The sequence below is a fragment of the Phacochoerus africanus genome, chromosome 9, assembly GCF_016906955.1.
Source record: "Phacochoerus africanus isolate WHEZ1 chromosome 9, ROS_Pafr_v1, whole genome shotgun sequence".
In the NCBI taxonomy this organism is placed as follows: Eukaryota; Metazoa; Chordata; class Mammalia; order Artiodactyla; family Suidae; genus Phacochoerus; species Phacochoerus africanus.
In genome coordinates this window covers 40,571,611-40,593,012 of record NC_062552.1, presented here as the reverse complement: position 1 = coordinate 40,593,012, position 21,402 = coordinate 40,571,611, and the positions used below count along the sequence as shown (strand labels likewise).

General features: G+C 42.0%; 1 protein-coding gene across 1 annotated transcript in view; it reads right to left on the bottom strand.

The window, feature by feature from the left end:
• CDC5L (cell division cycle 5 like) overlaps nt 1-20,380 on the bottom strand; it is a 43,504-nt gene extending 23,124 nt beyond the window's left edge. The window contains exons 1-9 of the mRNA XM_047795346.1: nt 20,068-20,380; nt 17,215-17,318; nt 15,593-15,754; nt 14,376-14,503; nt 12,209-12,308; nt 7,998-8,216; nt 5,660-5,804; nt 3,450-3,638; nt 1,111-1,259 (exon numbers count right to left, since the gene is read on the bottom strand). Of these exons, the coding sequence (XP_047651302.1) occupies nt 1,111-1,259; nt 3,450-3,638; nt 5,660-5,804; nt 7,998-8,216; nt 12,209-12,308; nt 14,376-14,503; nt 15,593-15,754; nt 17,215-17,318; nt 20,068-20,112 (1,241 nt within the window). The 5' untranslated portion in view covers nt 20,113-20,380. The remainder of the gene's footprint in view (nt 1-1,110; nt 1,260-3,449; nt 3,639-5,659; nt 5,805-7,997; nt 8,217-12,208; nt 12,309-14,375; nt 14,504-15,592; nt 15,755-17,214; nt 17,319-20,067) is intronic.
• Nucleotides 20,381-21,402: the final 1,022 nt, after the last annotated feature.

The following is a 21,402-nucleotide window of genomic DNA, read 5'->3' as shown; positions in this document are numbered from 1 at the left end:
GAAATAGGACATACACAGGAAAGGAGAGATTAGACTCTCTTGCAAAAGTGTTAAATGTTATATAAGGTTTTGACTGCCAGTGTTTCTTGATCCTGCTGCCATGTACAGTTTTAACAGTGTAAGTTGCTTCGCGTACTTAACCACCAGGAGGACACAGCCTAACATTTACAATTAAAAGTAAACCCTAAATATTTCCAACCTTGAAAGCTCAATTTCCATTTTAATACAAACTGCTTCTGTAACATTTGCATCTTAAAAATTCTTCTCTAAAGACAGTAGCTTAAAACACAAGAAGTATAAACACTGAACTCTGAACTCTAGTTAATGATACACATGTGGTAGTGTTTAGAGTGAAATGAACCGATACGTGCAATTTACTTTGAAATGCATTAAAGACTAAGATGCATAGGAGTTCCTGTTGCTGCTCAGTGGGTTATGAACCTGACATAGCGTCCATGAGGATGCGGGTTCAATCCCTGGCCTCATTCAATGGATTAAGGATCCAGTATTGCTGCAAATTATGGTGTAGGTCACAGATGTGGCTCAGATCCGTCGTTGCTGTCGCTGTGGCCAGGTGAGAAGCAGCAGCTCTGATCCAACCCCTAGCCCAAGAACTTCCATATGCCACAGGTGCAGCCATAAAAAAAAAAAAATCACAATGGATAGATGGATGGTATGTGATAAAACAAACAGAGTAAAATATTAACAATGTAGAATCAGGTGGTGGGCACATGGAAGTTTGCTTTACCATTCTTTCAACCTCTCTGTCAGAAATTTTCCTAATAAAATATTGGGGAAAAAGCAGTAATAATACATGCATTAAAAGGATTAAAAGTTTTTTAAATTCACCAAGTCATCCTTAACATGGGTTGATCTGCTCTTTCAAATCAGACTAAAAGTCTTCAGAAACAAGGTGACAGCACTAGAAACTCTGAAAAAAGAAGGAAGCTCCATTTGGTATTTAATCATTTCCTGGGTACTAGCATTTGCTACTATGAATGAGGAGAAATCAAAAAGCAAGCTAAACACTTATCTCCATTCTCTGTCAACATTACTAAAGCAAACATTCAAGTTTCTTTAAAGCAGAAAACACGTGTTTATGTACAATACCTGAACGGGGTAGAGAGAACTGTGTTTGGAGTCTGTACTACCTGCCGCTGGGGAGTCACACCTGAGAAGTCGCTCTCATGCAGGGGGGTGTTAAGTCCGCCCTTCAAGGGGGTGTCCACATTGGTCAGGGCCATGAGGTTTTGGGCTTCCTGATGAACAAGAAAGCAAAGAAGAGTGCTTTAACAGTTTCGACAGAATGGCCAACTCCTCTCTTCTGGTCCCACTACACAAATCTTGAAGCAGGCAGAACTCTTAGACATTTTCTCAATGATAACCAATAGAGAAAATTAATACTGGGCCATGGCAGAATTTAATACTTGATTCCTTCTGTCAACCTAACATTAGCACATCAGAAGTTTTGGAATAAAATTTTATCTATCAAGAAATACTTCTGGAGTTCCCGTCGTGGCACAGTGGTTAATGAATCCAACTAGGAACCATGAGGTTGCGGGTTTGATCCCTGCCCTTGCTCAGTGGGTTAACGATCTGGCGTTGCCGTGAGCTGTGGTGTAGGTTGCAGACGCGGCTCAGATCCCGCGTTGCTGTGGCTCTGACGTAGGCTGGCAGCTACAGCTCCGACTGGACCCCTAGCCTGGGAACCTCCATATGCCGTGGGAGCGGCCCAAGAAATGGCAAAAAGACAAAAAAAAAGAAAAGAAAAAAAAAGAAATACTTCCGTGGCCTCACCTATGAAACCCCCATTACCCACAAGCTTTTCCTATGACCTGTGCCAAGTCTCTGTACAATCGCAAAGAGCTAAGAATTCAATTTCCTACTGTGAGCTCAGGCTAGATGTCAGATCACCTAGGTTTTAGTCTGCCTTTATTGCTAATTCTTTACCCAGTCTTCATTAGCCTCTCTGAGTCTCAGCTTCTTCTACTGGGAGGTTAAGATACCAACAATTGGCTTACCCACTCCATAAGAAAACTCATGAGGGCAGATTCCTTCCTGATTCCTTCCTCTTTAGGTAGGACTGACTACGCTCTGTTTAGTCCCTCTCCGATGACCCTGCACCCACAAGTCCCCCAAATCCCCACTCAGGGCCTGTGGCAGGCTATATTTTCCAGAGAGCCACAACCAATCTCACATGCTCCTCTCAACAATCCAACCCCGCCCAAGAAATGGCAAAAAGACAAAAAAAAAAAAAAAAAAGGAGTTCCCTGGTATCCAACCCTGATACTCCTTCCGGGGTCTATGTCCCCTCCTCTTGAATGTAGGTGGCCCTGTGACTCACCTGCAACTAACAGAAAGAGCAAAAGTGACGGTGCCTGACTTCCGAGGCAAGGTTAGAAAACTACAGCTTCCCACCACACTGGAGCCTTGAGACACCATGGGAGAAACTCAACTATTCTGAGGCCACCATGCTGTAGAAAAAACCCAGGCCACACAGAGCAGCTACATATAGACTCACTCCACTTTCCCAGGTGAGGCCCCAACCCACAGTCAGCATCAAACACCAGACATGGAAAGATAATTCCAACCCATCAAGTCAGCCCCAGATGTTGAGTCTTCCAAGTTGAGGCTCTAGACATCACAGAGCAGAAACAAGCCATTCCTCCTCTGTCCTGTCCAAATTCCCAACCCGCAGAAACCATTAACACAAGAAAATGTTTTAAGCCACTGAGTTTGGGGGCAAAATGAAGATAACAGGAGCAAGGCTTATTCCACTATTCTGTATGTCTTTATTCATGGAAAGAACCCTGAATCTCACATTATCAAAATTCTATGTGTGTTCTTTTTGCCATTCCAAACACAAAGCATTTTTTCCCAGCTAAGCTCTCAAAACGCTGGCCAGCTTTATGCCTCCAGGCAGAAGATCAGAAGCCCCCTCTCTGGGGAATCTGACTAACCCGAGAGAAGAGATCTTGAAATACTGACATCGAGAACTCCCCAAAGAAAAACTACAGGGATATAATATATAGCACAGGGAATACAGATGATTATTTTATAACTTTATGTGCAGTATCATCACCAAGGCGGCCTCTGTGATCATCTACCTTCCCTAGAGACCAGACATTTATTTAGAATATCTTCCTTTTCTCTTTATTTTTTTTATGGCCATATCTGTGGCATACGAAAGTTCCCAGACTAGGCGTCGAATCAGAGCTACAGCTGCCAGACTACACCACAGCCACAGCCACACCAGATCCGAGCCACATCTGCGACCTCCACTGCAGCTTGTGGCACACTGAATCCTTAACCCACTAAGTGAGGCCAGGGATCAAACCCACTGGGTCCTTAACTGTCTAAGCCACAACAGGAACTCCTCCTTCATAATACTTTTAAAGACCAAAAAAAAAAAAAAAGTGAAAGGCTCACTCTGCCATATGGCAACCTACCTGCAGAATTCTGTCCTGGGAAGCTGGTGTTCGTGGTGTTCTCAGAGCGATGCTATTGTTGGTGACATTGTACTCAGACAAGAGAGTACTGGAAGCAGAGTTTGTTATGCCAGATTCCTCGGCAGTCTGACGTGCAATTTCGCTTGCTTGGCCCACTTTTACAACTTCCTGGAGTTCTGCATCTGAAATCTGAAGACACAGTTATCACAGTAGCAATATTTTAACCATAGAGTAACAGTATAAAACTTCCACATTCCAGAAAGATGAACTGCTGAAGCTGTGTGATGAGTACACAGGGTTCACTGTAATACACTCTTTACTCTTCATGGGTTTGAAATTTCCATAAAAAAGTTTTTAGAAGTCTTCCCTATATAATATAGGGGATAAGTTCCATATGTGATAAAGTATCAAGCTTCAAAGCCTTGTAATTCCATATCGAAATTCTTTCAAACCAACATATTAATAAATCAAGAACAAAATAATGTTTGTACAAAACCAGTTATCAACTGGGGAAGGAGATACTGAAAATCAATTAAAATATCAGAGAGTCCACTGAGCCACAAACTCCCTAAGAAAATCAAAATGCGTTACCTTAGTGATTTTACCAAAAATAAATATCCTAAGAACTAAAAATAAAAAATTATAAGCAAAATCTCAATTTAAGAAAAAAATGCTCATCATCGCTAATTATTAGAGAAATGCAAATCAAAACTACAATGAAGTACCACTTCACATTGGTCAGAATGGCCATCATCAGTAAGTCTACAAATAACAAATGCTGGAGAGAGTGTGGAGAAAAGGGAACCCTCTCACACTGTTGGTGGGAATGGAATTTGGTACAACCGCAATGGAAAACAGTATGGAGGTACCTCAGAAAACTAAATACAGAACTACCATATGATCCAGCAATCCCACTCCTAGGCATATATCCAGACAAAACTTTCATTCAAAAAGATACATGCACCATATGTTCCCTGCAGCACTATTCACATTATTCAAGACATAGGAACAACCTAAACATCCATCAACAGATGAATGAATTAACAAGATGTGGTATATATACACAATGGAATACTACTCAAGCATAAAAAAGAATAAAATAATGCCATTTGCAGCAACATGGATGTAACTAGAGATTCTCATACTAAGTCAAGTCGGAAAGAGAAAGACAAATACCACATGATATCACTTATAGCTGGAATTTAATATACAACACAAATGAATCTGTATACATAAAAGAAACAAACTCATGGACATGGAGAACAGACTTGTGGTTACCAAGGGAGACAGTGATGGAGTGGGATGGACTGGTGTTTGGGATCAGAGGATGCAAACTACTGCATTTCAAGTGGATATCCTGCTGTGTAGCATAGGGAACTGTATCTAATCACTTGTGATGGAACATGATGGAGGATAATGTGAGAAAAAGAATGTGTATGTATATATATGCATGTATGTATAACTGGGTCACTATGCTGTACAGCAGAAATCGACAGAACACTGTAAATCAACTATAATAAAAAATGTTTAAAGAAAAAGAGGAAAAGAAATATCGCTACTAGAAATGATAGCCTCTGACAAAATTATTTTATGTTTGTGCCCAAGAATTTGATATTGAGGCCACCAGGGCACTCATTTGGGGGCAAAAAAAGAAGCCGTTTGGGCCTCCTAAATCCATCCCTCTGCTCCATTAAACTGTCCAATTCTACAGAGCTGTATTAGTCAAAATAAAACAAGAGCTTATTCAAAATCCCCATGTTTCTGACCAACTATAAGACAAAGGAACAGAGCCTAGAATAAGCTCAGTGAAATCTCTCCTCACAACTCCCCCCTTGATTGATTTTCACAGCTACTTTCTCAAAAGGAAAAGTGTGGCAACAAAACACTCCCTAAAGAAAGCTGTCTGAGGTCCAGAAGACTAAAGACCATCTTTATCAGCTTCACAAAAGAGGCCTGGAGCCCCAGGCTGCTTACAAATTGCTAAGAGCTGACAATTACTTACTAAATCCTCAAATGAGCAGCTCAAAGCCTGATATAATCATTTATACTATCTCACAATGACTTATATTTATACTATCACACTGTGAATGTCTTAACACCCTTAACCAAGCACCTAGAAAAGCCTGGCAGCAAGGCCCGAAAACACTTTCTCAGAATAAATGATAAGCATAAGATTTCGCACAATGAAAAACCTGCTTTTATCAGATTACCTGAGGGGCAGGAAGTACTAGTTTGCTTCTCTTTTTAGTAAATTCAGAAACACCGCTAGTTTGAAGAATAGCTGATGGTAAATCAGATTCTTTTTTCCTTTTCAAATGCTGCTTGTCTTTTTTTCTATCTCTTCCTTCTTTTTCACTGTCATGGATCAAGGTGGAGAAGAGATTTTTTAAAGTTACACATAGGCGATAACATTAAAAGCCATATAAATAGTCATATACTCTGAACAAAATAATTCCACTCCTAAGAAAATTACTAATAAAAAGATAAAAACTATATACATTAAGTTGTTCCTGCACCATTACCTATCCACTATATTCAAGAGGAAAGCAGACTTAGAATAGCAATGTAATTGTTAAGAAAATAAGATATACTAAGTAATTTAGGTACTACATATTAAAAATATGTAACTATAAACTGTGACAAGCAAAACATTACATATAATGTGCAAAGAAAAACATAAAACTACCAGGATTATGTTCACATAGAAACCCATGTGAGAAAAATGAGTATACCAAAAAGGGAAACAATTAAATGGAGACAGAATTAAAACACTGTGAATTTTTAAATTTCCCTTTAAAACTGTTCTTCAATCGTTTGTTTTTTAATTTTTTTTTTGTCTTTTTGCCTTTTCTAGGGCCACTTCCCGAGGCACATGGAGGTTCCCAGGCTAGGGGTCTAATCGGAGCTGTAGCCACCAGTCTACGCCAGAGCCACAGCAACACAGGCTCCGAGCCGCGTCGGCAACCTACACCACAGTTCATGGCAACACCAGATCCTTCACCCACTGAGCGAGGCCAGGGATCGAACCCACAACCTCATGGTTCCTAGTCCGATTCGTTAACCACTGCACCACGACGAGAACTCCAATCATTTGTTACGTTTTTTTAATTCATACATCTTTTTAAAGGATATTTAAGTCCAGACAAATGACACCAGAAAGCTGTCAGGGTCTAGGGCCAGGCTCAAAGCCATTTTCTACAGCTCTGGGAATGCCTCCTCCCCTCTGCAGGTGCTCTTCCCCATCTAGTCTACTCCTTCCACGTGGTTATTTTTGTCTTCAGGCTCTATGTGCAGAGGCTACCTAAAGCAAGGTCCTAATGCGAAAAGTAAAACAATGGAGAACATCTAAGGAAATCCTGTTTCACAGTGGCTGACATCTGTTGTTTACCAACAACTCATGTCAACAGAAATGGAAGACCACTCTGGGAGTAGAAAACTAAAAATCTTTGATGATCATAAAAGGTTCTCTCTACAACACTCAGATCTAAGAATTAAAGAAACTAAAAATCCCTGAAGGAGCTCCCGTTGTGGCTCAGTCGATTACGAAATGGACTAGTATCCTTGAGGGTACAGGTTCGATCCCTGGCCTCGCTCAGTGGGTTAAGAATCTGTGAGCTGTGGTGTAGGTCACAAATGTGGCTCGGATCTGGCATTGCTGTGGCTGTGGCATAGGACGGCAGCTGCAGCTCTGATTCGACCCCTAGCCTGGGAACTTCCATATGCCACCAATGCAGCCCTAAAACAAACGAACAAATAAATAAATAAATATCCCTAGAAATAAGCAAAATCTTCTACATTTTAAGACATCTGATAAATATATCTACTTATCCCTATTAAATGAAAACACTTAAGAATGCATTGATAATTATTTTCCTTTTAATTTCACAATTTAAGTAAAACAAGGTAAAATTTTCACTAGAAAGAAAACAAAAAGAAGCAGGACAGATTCTGACAGACTCCTTCAGGCCATTAGCAAAATAACTAATTTGTTCCTGAAGGTATCTAAATGTTAAGACTGACTTGGTGAGTAAACAGCTCACCAACAGCCAAGTGCTGACGTTTCAAGAGACATAAACAGGAGTTCCCGTCGTGGCGCAGTGGTTAACGAATCCGACTGGGAACCATGAGGTTGCGGGTTCGGTCCCTGCCCTTGCTCAGTGGGTTAACGATCCGGCGTTGCCATGAGCTGTGGTGTAGGTTGCAGATGCAGCTCGGATCCCGAGTTGCTGTGGCTCTGGCGTAGGCCAGTGGCTACAGCTCCTATTCGACCCCTAGCCTGGGAACCTCCATATGCCGAGGGAGCGGCCCAAAGAAATAGCAAAAAGACCAAAAAAAAAAAAAAGAGAGAGACATAAACAGCAAAGTCTGCACTAAAAACATGACAGCCGCGTCACTGGTTTCCTCAGAAAGGTGAGTCCATTGAAGAAATAAAAGCATTATGTAGGCTACCTTGTGCTAACTGATTAAAACCTGGCTCTGACAAATACTTGGCCCTCCATAAAATTCCTATAATACATTTCCATTCATGAAATCAGAAAGGCAACTTACGATCTTAGCTCCCCATCAAGATCCTGTTGTCTTAACTTTCTGAAATCAGCATCTAGAGCCTGGTAGTTTTCCTCAGAAGTGTCATAGAAACCAAGAGCAGGCTTTTTTTCAAATGGGATTTCAGCATTATAATCAACTCCCCTCTTCTTTTTTCTTTTCTTCTGAATTTCTATGCCAGCTGCTCGAAGTTCTCTTCTCTTCTGGAGAGCAGCAAGACGCCTGAAGAAAAAGAACACAAGATCACTTTGAAAATCATATTCCATGGGGAAGGGATGGACCATCCAATACGGTTAGGAACACTATCTGGTCATCTGGGGAAGAAATATTTATTTAAACCCTCACTTTGCACCAATTACCAAAATCAATCCCAGTTTTGACTTAAAGGTATACACACACAACAATGCAAAGAGAAAAACCAGAAGGAACTGGTAAATATGTATTTAACCTCTGGAAGGGAATATACTCTCTTAATATAAATTAAAGAATTTTTAAGTTTTAGATCATTTTTTAAAAATCATAAACCATGGAGTTCCCGTTGTGGCTCAGCAGGGTAAGAATCTGACTAGTATTTGGGTTTGATCCCTGGCCTCACTCAGTGGGTTGGGGATCCGGCATTTCTGTGAGCTCTAGTGTAGGTCACAGACTCAGATCCCGTGTTGCTGTGGCTGTGACTGTGGCCAGCAGCTGCAGCTCCACTTAGACCCCTAGCCTGGGAACTTCCATATGCCAAGGAAGCACCCATAAAAAGCAAAAAAAAAAAAAAAAAAAAATCAGAAAACAACATTGAAAGGCAAATAATAGGAAAAAAAATTTGAAATTAGTATTAGGAATAGTTAGATATAAAGATCTATGCAACAATTCCCTGGTGGCTCAACAGGTTAAGGATCCAGCATGGTTACTGCTGTGGCGCAGGTTCAATCCCTGCCCCAGAAACTTCCACATGTTGCAGACAAGGCCAAAAGAAAAAAAGAATCTACGCAAGTCTAAGTAAGTTTTTAAAAAATGCATTACAAGGGGAAAAAAGAACAAAAGGAAATAAACAGTTCACTAATGAAAAAAATGCAAATAGCTAAAATGACAAAGTAATAAAGGATCACAAATTATATCAGGTACCATTTCTGCATATCTAATCAACGGCATTCAGTTTTTGTTTCATTTTATTCACTTTTTTTGTTTTTTTTTTTTTTTTTTAAAGGGCCGTACCCATGGCATATGGAGGTTCCCAGGCTAGGGGTTGAGTTGGAGCTGTAGCACTTGTCTAACCACAACCACAGCCACACTGGATCTGAGCCACGTCTGTGACCCACACCACAGCTCACGCCAACGCCAGATCCTTAACCCACTGAGTGAGGCCAGGGATCAAACCCGAGTCCTCATGGATGCTAGTAGGGTTCGTTAACCACTGAGCCATGACAGGAACTCCAGTTTTTGTTTCATTTTAGTGGCAAGGGTGGAAAAAGTGGTAATGAGAAAGTACACTGCTATAGCTTTCCCCAAAGAGGATTTGGAAATATACATGAATCTTTTACATTTTTTTAACCCAGCAATCTCACTCTTCAGTCTTTGGCCTAAGGAAATAAGTAAGGACATGAAGGAGGCCAAAGCTACAAGACTGTTTACCAAGCGCTCTTCAGAATAGCAGATGAACAAACACAACCTAAACATCCAACAAGAAATTAGTTAAAATAATTTAGAACATACCTACAAGATACTATAAGGCCATCTAAACAAACTTTAAAAAATGTATAAATCTACTCTGAAGTGGAAAGATGCTCAAAACACACTGCTGTGTAACAACATGTTACAAAGTTTACATGTTACAGAGCAACATGTCAAATTACCCGCCTACCTATCAGTGAATACATGCATGCGCAGATGTGAGGGAGACTGCCCGCCCAAACAGTACCAGTGATAATCATAGGAAGTTGCAATTGCATTTAATTTTCACTTTTTTCTCCGTACTTTCCCATGATGCTATAATGTTAATGATTTAGTGATTTGAAAAGTTTTTCGCAGTAACAAAGAGGGAAAAAAAAAAATCAAATGATGAAACAGTCTGTAAGAGCAATTTCCTGAGGCTCTACACACCCACTCCCCGGCAAAACTGACAAAAATTAGTTTAAGAAAAAAAAAAGTTAAGTCCCTTGAAGGAATCCTAAAGAGTATAGTAAATGAAGCAATGTTTATTCAATAAAATCTACTAGCAAGTTCCCCAATGGCATAGTGAGTTAAGGAACTGGCATCAAACCATGGCACGGGTTTTATCCCTGGCCCAGAAATTTCCACATGCCACAGGTGTGACCAAAAACAAAACAATAACAGCAGCAAAAATCCACTAAAATTCTATAAGAAAAGTGAGAACCTGTGTTATCTGAATCAAAACTCACTCCCTCTACTCACTCCCCGACCCCCAGCTTAGGGAGACAGAAACTCCATTCCACACTGGCCTGAGGCCTCATGGCGCTCTCAAAATCCGTGGAAGTGGGAGTTCCCACTGTGGCACAATGAGATTGGTGGCACCTCTACAGCGCCAGGACACAGGTTGATTCCCAGCATAGTGAGTGGGTTAAGGATGTGGCATTGCCTCAGCTGCACTGTAAGTCTCAACTGTGGCTTGGATCTGAACCCCGGCAGGGAACTAACTCCACATGCCATGGGGAGACAAAACAAAACAAAACAAAACAAACAGTGGAAGCTATGGTGAAAGGCAGTTGGGAAGAAACTGATAGATTCATTCACTGGTGATACTGGCTAAACGTAGACCCACTAGTTTGCCAGAGAGTCTTTCTCTTTTGAAAAGTGGGGGAAGCCCTCCCGGGGTCAGAACAAATATCAAACCTTCACCTCAGAAACAATCCCTTCAAAGGAGCCAATGAAGGGATCACTTTGTGGAGCAACTTATGCACCAAGATATTGTTGAAAACAATACAGCAATAAGCTGACAATTAGCAGAGTTTAATAGCTGTGCATTAAAGATGTCAAAGAAAGTCCTATCAAAACCACATCATCCCAAGTGACTGGCCACACCCAAGACCATCTCCACAAGGAGCAAGATCAGAGGATTCCCATTGTGGGAGGAGGGAAAGGGAGGACAGACTTCACTAAAATAACCCTGCTGGTCACAAAACAAGTAAACTAGAAATAACAGTAACCAAGAGGGGATGCGGGGGACACATACACAGAATTCCTATGATGGAGCATCCAAAGCATCCAGTTCCCAACAAAAAAAGGTAAGACATGCAAAGAAACAGCAGGAAAGTATGACCCACACACCAGAAAACAAGGAGGCAATAGAAACTGCCTGAGAGCAACCAGATGTCAGATTTAACAGACAAGACTTCAAAGGGACAGAAGTATGTTCAAAGAATAAAAGGAAGCCATGATTAAAGAAGGAAGGTAGGTTGAAAACATTCATTAAAAAGAGAAAATCGGTAAAAGATAGAAATGATTAAAAAGAACCAAATAGAAATTCTGGAGTTGAAGTTTATTCCTGCCTGAATTCCAAAGCTAATAAGCTCTTAGAAAGTTCAGGTTTTCTCTTTATCCACTTCACCTTGGTTTCTAGGCCATTAGGCGTAACGTCAATCATAGATCTAATCAAAAGGAAGGGGAAAATGGAGACAACCTTGAGTCGAGGGCAAAATGTAACTCCACTCATTTTTTACACAGAAATTTCTATGACAGCCTAAAATCCAGTTCAGGGCTCATTAACTCCCTCTGTGTTCAGCCGAGTTTCCTGTTTCACAGCTGGTGTCAGTGCCTGTCCAACACTAATCAAGGAGAGTAACTCACTGGCAGTCACGCCAAAGTCCCAGAGCCCTGTGTGTCCTCTAGGCATCTGAGGCCAAGAGGCCACAACAAATGAAGCTATTTTATGCTAACAAAATAAATTAAACACACTGAGAGAGAGAGAGAGCGGCCATGCACGCGCGTGTACACCTGCACATAAATGCGTGTCTGTATCTGGGCACTGCTTCTGCCACATTTTACAAAACTTTTTTAAAATATGTATTGTTTCTATAACTATTCTGAAATGGTTAGAAGAAAATATTTAAGGTTTCCAAAGTAACAAAGACACTAAAGACTATTAGAAAACTGGAAGTGAACGATTCTACTTATCACTCACCTAACGAGGTTGATAAATCATGCAATTTTACTGAGCCTAAGGATGCACAGCCTAATTGTTCAACTATGGATGGAAGCAACCATACCTTGCCTCTTCCAATTGTTTCTCTCGTGCTTTCCTCTTGGCTTTCTTTCCCTGAGTATTAGCCAGGCGGGCTCTAGCTTCAGAAAGCATCTCGAGTTCATCTGCAAAAATAAAGAGAAGAAAAACTAACTTCTCCAACAGAAGCAAAGTATGCAAGAGACAGAACCTAGGGCTTAAGACAAGAAAAATCATAAATATAATCCTTATAAGGTATAGCATAAAGGAAACAGTTTGGGTTTTGAAGTCAGAGAAACCTAAGTTAAAAACCAGGCCACCACGTGCTAGTTATGTGACCCTAGATAATGTATTTACCCTCCCTGAACATGTTTCACCATTTACAAGATGAGAATAAAAAATGCCTACTTCATAAATAAATAAATAAATAAATAACAAATGCCTACTTCATCAGTACGTTGAGAAAAAATAAGTAAAATGAAACAGGTATTCATCAAGCAAGAAGTCATTATAGCGGCCGTAATTATCATATCCTTCATTATCACCAACTACCTGGCACAAAACGAATTGTGAAAAACTGGAGTTCCCGTGGTGGCGCAGTGGTTAATGAATCCGACTAGGAACCATGAGGTTGCGGGTTCGATCCCTGCCCTTGCTCAGTGGGTTAACGATCCGGCGTTGCCGTGAGCTGTAGTGTAGGTCGCAGACACGGCTCAGATCCTGCGCTGCTGGGGCTCTGGCATAGGCTGGCAGCCTACAGCTGCAATTCGACCCCTAGCTGCCCCGGGAGCGGCCCAAAAAATGGCAAAAAGACAAAAAAAAAAAAAAAACTGGAAAAACTACTATTTAATTATAAAGGAATTGATAATCTTCATTATCATTTTTCCTTCATTATTCTCCCTCAAAACTATTGTTTTCCTCCACTACATTTCTCCATGGGTCCCCAAAGAATAATATATTTCATTACTGATACCTTAGGGTAATTTCTATATAAGGGTATCAATTGAAATCACAAGGGAATCTTAAAAAAAACCCTCAGATTCCAGGATTACCCTCGCTTCTTCCCAAATTACTGATTCAGATCTCCTGAGGAGGACCTGCCACCTCTATTTTTTAAAGTTCACCCTGTGACAATGACGCAACCAGCCTAACTACAGTCTGCCTTTGGGAACCACTACCTTCAAACTTTTAAATTAAAAACTCAACAAATATTCACTGAATGCTTCACAATAGCCCTGTGAAGTAAGATAGATTATTACTCTCCATCTGACAGGAATGAGAATCAAAGTTCAGCAAGATTACATGACTTGCCTAAAAGTCAAACAGCTAATAAGCGGCACACACCGCACTAACTAGATTATAGTTCCTCTGACTTTTTTTTTTTGGCCACACCCACAGCATGTGGCAGTTCCCCGGCCGGGGATCGAACCCGTGCCACAGCAGCGACCTGGGCTGCTATAGTGACATCAGATTCTTTTTTTTTTGTTTTGTTTTTTTGTTTTTTCTAGGGCCACACCCGTGGCATATGGAAGTTCCCAGGCTAGGGGTCTAATCGGAGCTGTAGGCTGCCAGCCAATGCAGAGCCCCAGCAACACCAGATCCAAACGGTGTCTGCGATCTATACCATAGCTCACGGCAACGCCGGATCCTTGACCCACTGAGAGAGGCCAGGGATGGAACCCACAACCTCATGGTTCCTAGTTGGATTCGTTAACCACTGAGCCACGACAGGAACTCCGACACCAGATTCTTAACTCACTGCGCCACAAGGGAACTCCCTAGTTTCTCTAATTCTTGATTCAATGTCTCAAAAGGCATATTTGTCACCCTCATAGTTTTGTGGTGCTACCTTTTCATGAAAAACAAACTACTTGCCTAGGGTTGAAAGTAGTTAATAAGAGCACTGGAGCCCCAAATCCTGATCTGTTATCTCTCTCCTTTGAAGAGGAATGAGAATATAGGAATCTAGCCACCAGAAAACCTGTCCAGCAGTGTTACACTGCTTAACTTACAAAATGAACTACAATATCAAAAGATAAAGAACTGTCTAAAAAGAACAATTACTCTATAATAGAAAGAGACTTACAATAACAACTGCAGATAGAACCGTGATTCTAAAAAGTCAGAGGAGCTTAGAAGAGAACTAAAAGAGTTAAAAAGAGGCCTGAGGTGTCTATGGTTACCACAGAAATTCCTCACAAACATACACTTACCCTCATCCATATCAATCGGATCAGGCCGTGCTGGTTTTGTTTCTGGATTTGGATCTATTTCTCCAGGTTTAAGTTTTCGTGGATCATCTGTTGTTTCCTCTTCATTGTCTCTTTGGGCAGCTTTATCCCTAGAAATGAGCCCAAAGTAATTAGTCACATGGTCACACCATTTAGTCTTAGAAATACCAGGTCCCCTATTGCTGGAACTCTTTTTTTCAAAAACCCAATGGATGAGCATTAACAAATTAAGGCATTTCCACTACTGCTTCACCTGAAAGAGATGGCTTTAAAGTTCTCTAATTTCAGTTGTTTCCATTCACCACGAAATAGGATCCAAGCAGCATCTTAAATCACAAATGCAGCAGAACTATACCAAAAAGCTTTCAGTGAAGAACCAAGATGTTCAAGTAGTTAACTCTCTACAGTGTGGTTATGCGTGATTTTTATTTGTTTTTTTACCCATTTTTCCACAGATTTTCTATGATGAACATGTATGATTTGTACAATTTTTTTTTTTAGGGAGACACCCACAGCATATGGAAGTTCCCAGGCTAGGGATGGAAATGGAGCTATAGCTGCCGGCCCACACCACAGCCACAGCAACACCAGATCCTAGCCGTGTCTGTGACCTATAGCACAGCTCACGGCAATGTCAGATCCTTAACCCACTGAACAAGGACAGGAATCAAACCTGTATCCTCATGGATACTAGTCAGATTTGTTTCGGCTGCACCACAACAGGAACTCCATATATAATATTTTTAAATTATTCTTTTATAAACTGTGTAACAGGATTCATAATCTTGATCAAGCACATGAGATTTGGAACACACAATCCAAGAGCTTTAGCCCCTCTGGCTTTATTCAGATCTATAACTAATGTTTAAAGAGAGAAAATGCTAAAAGTTTATTCAGCCTCATTCAGAAGATAGACATTTTTTTTTCTTCTTCTTATGGCCACATCTGCAGCATACGAAGGTTCCCAGAAAGTTCCCAGGGTCGAATCAGAGCTACAGCTGCTGGCCTATGCCACAGCCATGCCAGATCCTCTTCTACGACCTACACCTCAGCTCACGGCAACGCTGGGTCCCCGACCCACTGATCGAGGCCAGGGATGGAATCCAAGTCCTCATGGACCCTAGCAGGATTGTTTCCACTGTGCCACAACAAGAACTCCGACATACATATTTTAATACTGCTTTTGGAGACTCACTTACAGAAGAAATTCATAGTGTTCCAAACACTGGGCGGCTGTTCTTCCAATGATTGGAGCAATGGTCCTCCACTGAGTTGGCATCAACTTGGCCAAGTGCAACAGTTTTTCCTCTTCTTCTCTGGACCATTCTGTTTTCTTAATGCTTGGATCCAACCACTCATACCTATGAAAAAGACACCATTTTATACCTTAATTAGTCACCCAGTATGAGTACCCCATTTCCACAAAAGACATGCTGACTTCTAGTCTCTGAAAAATGCAAGTTAATTCTCATCCTTCAGTCACAAAAACTGTTCTTCTTTTACAAAAGAATTATTAACCATTTGGTTAAATTTGCCTCATCCCTAATTCCCTGTCTCACTAAATTCTACTGTATTTTAATTATGCAAGGTTAGTAATGCTTAAAAAAGGTAACTTGACTGAAACATGATCATATGCCTTCTTTCTAAACCACTGACTGGTTTCATTCATCTTACACTTTAATAAAGTCCAAAACCTCTAATAAATAGTAGAGGTTTTGGACTTCCCATGTGGCTCACAACACTTTATTAGAGGTTTTGAAATGATTTGCAAATAAGACCAAACCACTTCATATTTATGTTGTGTTTCTAGTTTTCATAGTACTTTCTCTTGCTTTGATTTGATTGTCAGGACACCTTGGCTTACTTCTTTAAGCATCTGACTTACATTCACTAAATGCTTTTAGACAATGTATACCTTTGTTGGGTGAGTTTTTCTAATTTAAGAAAACTAGCATGTCATCTCTATTTTTCCAACACCCCCATTCCACCCTTTCCATCCTGTCTACTTAGGCGGATGGAGAGGCCTACAAACAATATATAAGCCTAACTAAATACTGGAGTAGGAGCTTAGAGAAGCAGAAATCAGAACCACTTTTGCAGGCTGAGGATCATCTTCCTTTTTGCGGGGCCATCTCTACATTCTGATCCTTCCCTCTACCGAGGGGCCTAGGGAATTAGGTCACCCTAATACAATTCAAAATACGATTCCTAGCACCACATGGGTCAGAGTTGGGGCCAGATCACTCACGCCAAAACCGTATGTAGAGAGCTTAATGTGTCCACTACCCTGTGACTTAAAAGGGGACACCAGAGGTGTACTGTTGGGTTATGTTATATTTGGGGGAAGCAAACATTCAATGGGATTAATTAATGAGGAAACTCAACTACTGTAAGCTAGCCTAGAAAATAATCTATTATTTATTATTTACTTCTTTGTGAAAGTACATTCTAAAACAAGCAACTCATAAGCTTTTAAACAGAATCCACTTATAAGCGAGGGTCCGCCTGTCCCTAAAAGTAGCTGTATTTTATGCTTCACAAAGCACTCTCAAACAACATTGACTCATTTGCACCTCACTTCTCATCAGTTAAGGCCAACTGGGAGGAAACAGGGGCAGGAGAGAGGGGATAGGAAATGGCTTGCCTGAGATCACACAGAAAGCAAATGACAGCTAATTCTTAAATCTAAATTCCCATCCCCCACTCCATACGTTCTATTTTATCACAATGCCTGCTGTCCTTGGTAAAGTTCAAAGAAATAATGTTTTCCTCATCATAATTAAGGTTGTTTTCTGTTTTCCACTCATTAACTGGTACATACCATCTGGCTTTGCACTGCTTGGCTGATTTTCTATGCAGCAGTGAGGCAATCCTAGACCACTGGTTTTTTCCATATTTCATTACCGCTGCTTTCAAAATTTCATCCTAAAAAGAAAAAGTGTACTCAATCACAGTGAGAAAAGACAAAATTTAAATTAACTCTAATAGGTTGTGCTAGGGATAAAGAAATATAGACATACACATATATCCTAAGTTTATTTTTTTTTTTTTGCTATTTCTTGGGCCGCTCCCGCGGCATATGGAGGTTCCCAGGCTAGGGGTTGAATTGGAGCTGCAGCCACTGGCCTACGCCAGAGCCACAGCAACGCTGGATCCAAGCCGTGTCTGCAACCTACACCACAGCTCACGGCAACGCCGGATCCTTAACCCACTGAGCAAGGGCAGGGACCGAACCCGCAACCTCATGATTCCTAGTCGGATTCGTTAACCACTGCGCCATGACGGGAACTCCTATCCTAAGTTTAAAAAGAAAAAAACAAAATTTCATTACAATTAAAAAAAAAAAAAAAGTAAGCCAGAAAGAGCAAAATGCAAGAAATTAAGAAATCTCTTAAAAGGGAGTTCCCATCATGGCCCAGCAGAAACGAATCTGACTAGGAACCATGAGGTACAGGTTTGATCCCTGGCCTTGCTCGGTGGGTTAAGGATCCGGTGTTGCCATGAGCTGTTGTGTAGGTTGCAGACGTGGCTGGGATCTGGCGTTGCTGTGGCTGTGGTGTAGGCCAGCAGCTGTAGCTCTGATTAGACCCCTAGCCTGGGAACCTCTATATGCCTCGGGTGCGGCCCTAAAAAGCAAAAAACAAAACAAAGAAATCTCTTAGAGATTTACACACAACCCCCCCCATCCCACCAATAACTTCAAATAAGTACAGCCCAATCTGAGAAATCCTACTTGGTAGATTTTAAAGAGGATTCTCCAATGTGTGGCTGTCATTATCTTCAAAAAGATATGGCTCATTCACTTATGCATTCATTCAAAAAACATATGCCCTGATACCAGGTCTTGTTTACTTAGGAAAAGAGAATCAAATAGGACACATCCAGCCCTCAATCCAGGCTTCCTGCCTCCAGTTCATGAATAGCATTTTCTCTCTAGTCCCACAACCCCCACTCTGACCCAGGAATCTACATCTTGGGTCTAGCCTAAGAATTAAGTATTTCTCCCCTAACTCACCACTCAACTCTGACTCCAGCCTCCAAATAGATATTTTACCAGGGCACCCATTTCAGTATGGAAATCGGAGCCCCGCAAGCTAAAGCACAGACACCAGGGATATTAGAGCCATAGATGAATGCACTTGCGGCATTTTACTTTTAGGCATTTTTCCACACTGAACTTGAGTTACACGCTTCATGTAGGAGGCACTCCACAGCCCTATCACCAGAGACTAAAAAAGATTGCAGGACTTTGGCCACTGCATAGGAATCCTGCTGTTACTTGATTTTGCACATCTGTCTCTCTCCCAGAAGTCATCTCTTCTCCAGTTTAAACATCCTGGTTCCCTCGGTGCAAGCTATGAGGCAAGGCTGTCATTAACTTTATTTGAAACTTTGATGCAGTACTGCTACACTTAATCACAGCTTCAACTAAGTATAAACAACAGTTAATCTAACCTACTAGACCCACTCAGCAAACACTAGCCAAGCAAATTTTGTTGGGTACTGTCCTAGGTTCTAGATACCAAAATCTGGTCCTGTCCTCTTGCAGTGTTGTCTACTGGGGGAAAGAAATAGCAACTAGCACTTACTGAGCAATTACTATGTGCCAGACTGTGTTCCAAAAGTTCCAAATGTAGTGACTCATTTAATTCTCAAGAGAGGAAGGTATTATTTCCATCCCCATTAGGAAACTGAGACTCTGAGAAGTTAATAAATTCACCCAGATTCACATAGGAGGATGTGATGCTTGCAAAAAAAAACAAAGTACACCAAAACAAACGGATAAAAGAGGTGTCATGGGACCAGTGGGGGGGGGGGGTGCAACTACTTTTCACAAGACGAAAAATTCCAGAAGAGTTTCTGAAATAGTTTTAGAAGGAGGGTCAGAAAGATGCCAAGCGTAGGAAGATATTCCAAGAAGGTGCAAAATGTAAAGATAAAGAGCAAGAAAAGACATGGTGTGCTCTGAAAACTGACAAATTTGGTGCCCTATAAACACAAACCGCACTAAAACCTTATTTCTATTTTACTCCCTCTCTACCATCCTTTGGTTCACGAATGGTATTATCCACTACGTTTCGGGAACCCTGTTTGTCCTATCTGGCTTCTATCCAGGCTGAAGTGGAATGACAGGAAGAGAGAGGCCATGAGATGTGTAGGGAGGGCAGACAAGTTATGCCTTGATAACAGTCGTGGGGATGCGGGCGTAAATGGGCGCAAATAACCAGGCACTCAAACTGCTTCCCCTCTTCAAGGAAGTCAAGGAAAAAACAAAGTTGTGGCCACAGCACTTCTTCATTTCTGAATATCAGAGAGAGGCACGGTGCCTGGGTTGAGAAATGGGGGTGGCTCAGAAGATCGACTCTCGCTGTTCTTATCTCCCCGACACACCGTGGGATCCACCAGAACGGAGGGCGCGTCCTCAATTCAACAAATGTTCACTGAGGGCCTAACGAGGGCCCGGCAAGTAATCAAGCAGGTAAATCAAGGTCCCTGTCCTTAAGGTCCTCAGATAACGCTGAGCCCTGCACCAGGTAAAGGTCCGGGGGTCGGCCCCGCACCGCCCCCCACGCAGACCCCGCAGGCATCCTCCCCGCCTCCTGGACCCCCGCGCGCGTGCGCATCAGCAGCCGGAGGGGCGGAGGGCATCCGACGGCGGGAAAAGGGGACTTACCTCGGTATTCCTCCACACACCCCCCTTGATCATAATTCGAGGCATCTTGGCGGCGGAGTGTCTCGGCAAGCAGCCGAGTGGAGATTCAGAGAAGTAGTAACGGCGCTGCGGCCACGGGACCCTAAGGCGCCACTTCCTCTAAGCGCGACCTTCTGCTTTGAAGAGATCTGCGCAGGCGCAAGGGGGTGCTGCGGGGACAGGGTAACAAATCTCGCGAGAACTCAAGTGGCTGAGAGGAAATAAGTGCCTTGCTGTTAAAGCGCTGCTGTAGAAAGACTGACAGAAAAACATCAAACAGCTCTAGCCAAAGCGGCCTATGCCCGGCGCAGGCCCAAAATAGGTGGAGGAAACCACGGCTCTCGCGAGGTGTCAGCGGGGACTGTAGTTGTGTTGGGATTGGTCGTGACGTCACCTAGTGGCAAAGAGTGGGAACGTCGCGCGTGTGGAGTTTAAGCTCGCCCGGTTTAAAAAGAGCTTTGTTAATTTAGCATGTTATTAGGCATTTAACGCATGGAAATCTATCCACAGAATACACAGGAAAAACCCATTGTTTATTTAAGACCAAACTTCCTAACCTGTAAAATGGAGATAATAATAGTACAACTTCAGAGGGTTGTCCTAAGGATTTGGGGGGGGGGGGGGGGGAGGGTTAGGACTGCACCCGCTGCGTTTGGAAGTTCCCAGGCCAGAGATCTAATCAGAGCTACAGCTGCCGGCCTACACCACAGCCACAGCAACGCAGGATCCGAGCTGAATCTGCAACCTGTACCACAGCTCAGGGCAACACGGGATACTTAGCCCACTGAGGGAGGCCAGGGCTTGAACCTGCATGGTCATGGATACTAGTCAGATTCATTTCCACTGCGCCACAACTCCCTGTCCTAAGGATTTAAATGAGATGGTAAACCTAAGCATAATATTTGATACATAATAAATGCTCACAAAAGTAGCATAAGTCATAGCTAGGGCTGGGATTCAATTCCTGGCCCAGGAACTTCCATATGCTGTGGGGTGGGAAAAAACATGTTATTACAATAAGGGCAACCCCAAGAGATCAGTGGTTGTTCCAGAAAGCTGCAGAAATGTCATGTCAGAGATTTTCATTCATTGCTATTCAGTTTATGTGGATTAATAGTAGAGAGTTACCATCCACAAACATGAGAAAGGAACTCCTGTCGTGGCTCAGCGGAAATTAATCTGACTAGTATCCACGAGGACGCGGGTTCCATCCCTGGCCTTGCTCAGTGGGTTAAGGATTCGGTGTTGCCATGAGCTGTGGTGTGGGTTGCAGACATGGCTCACATCTGGCAAGGCTGTGGCTGTGGTGTAGGCTGG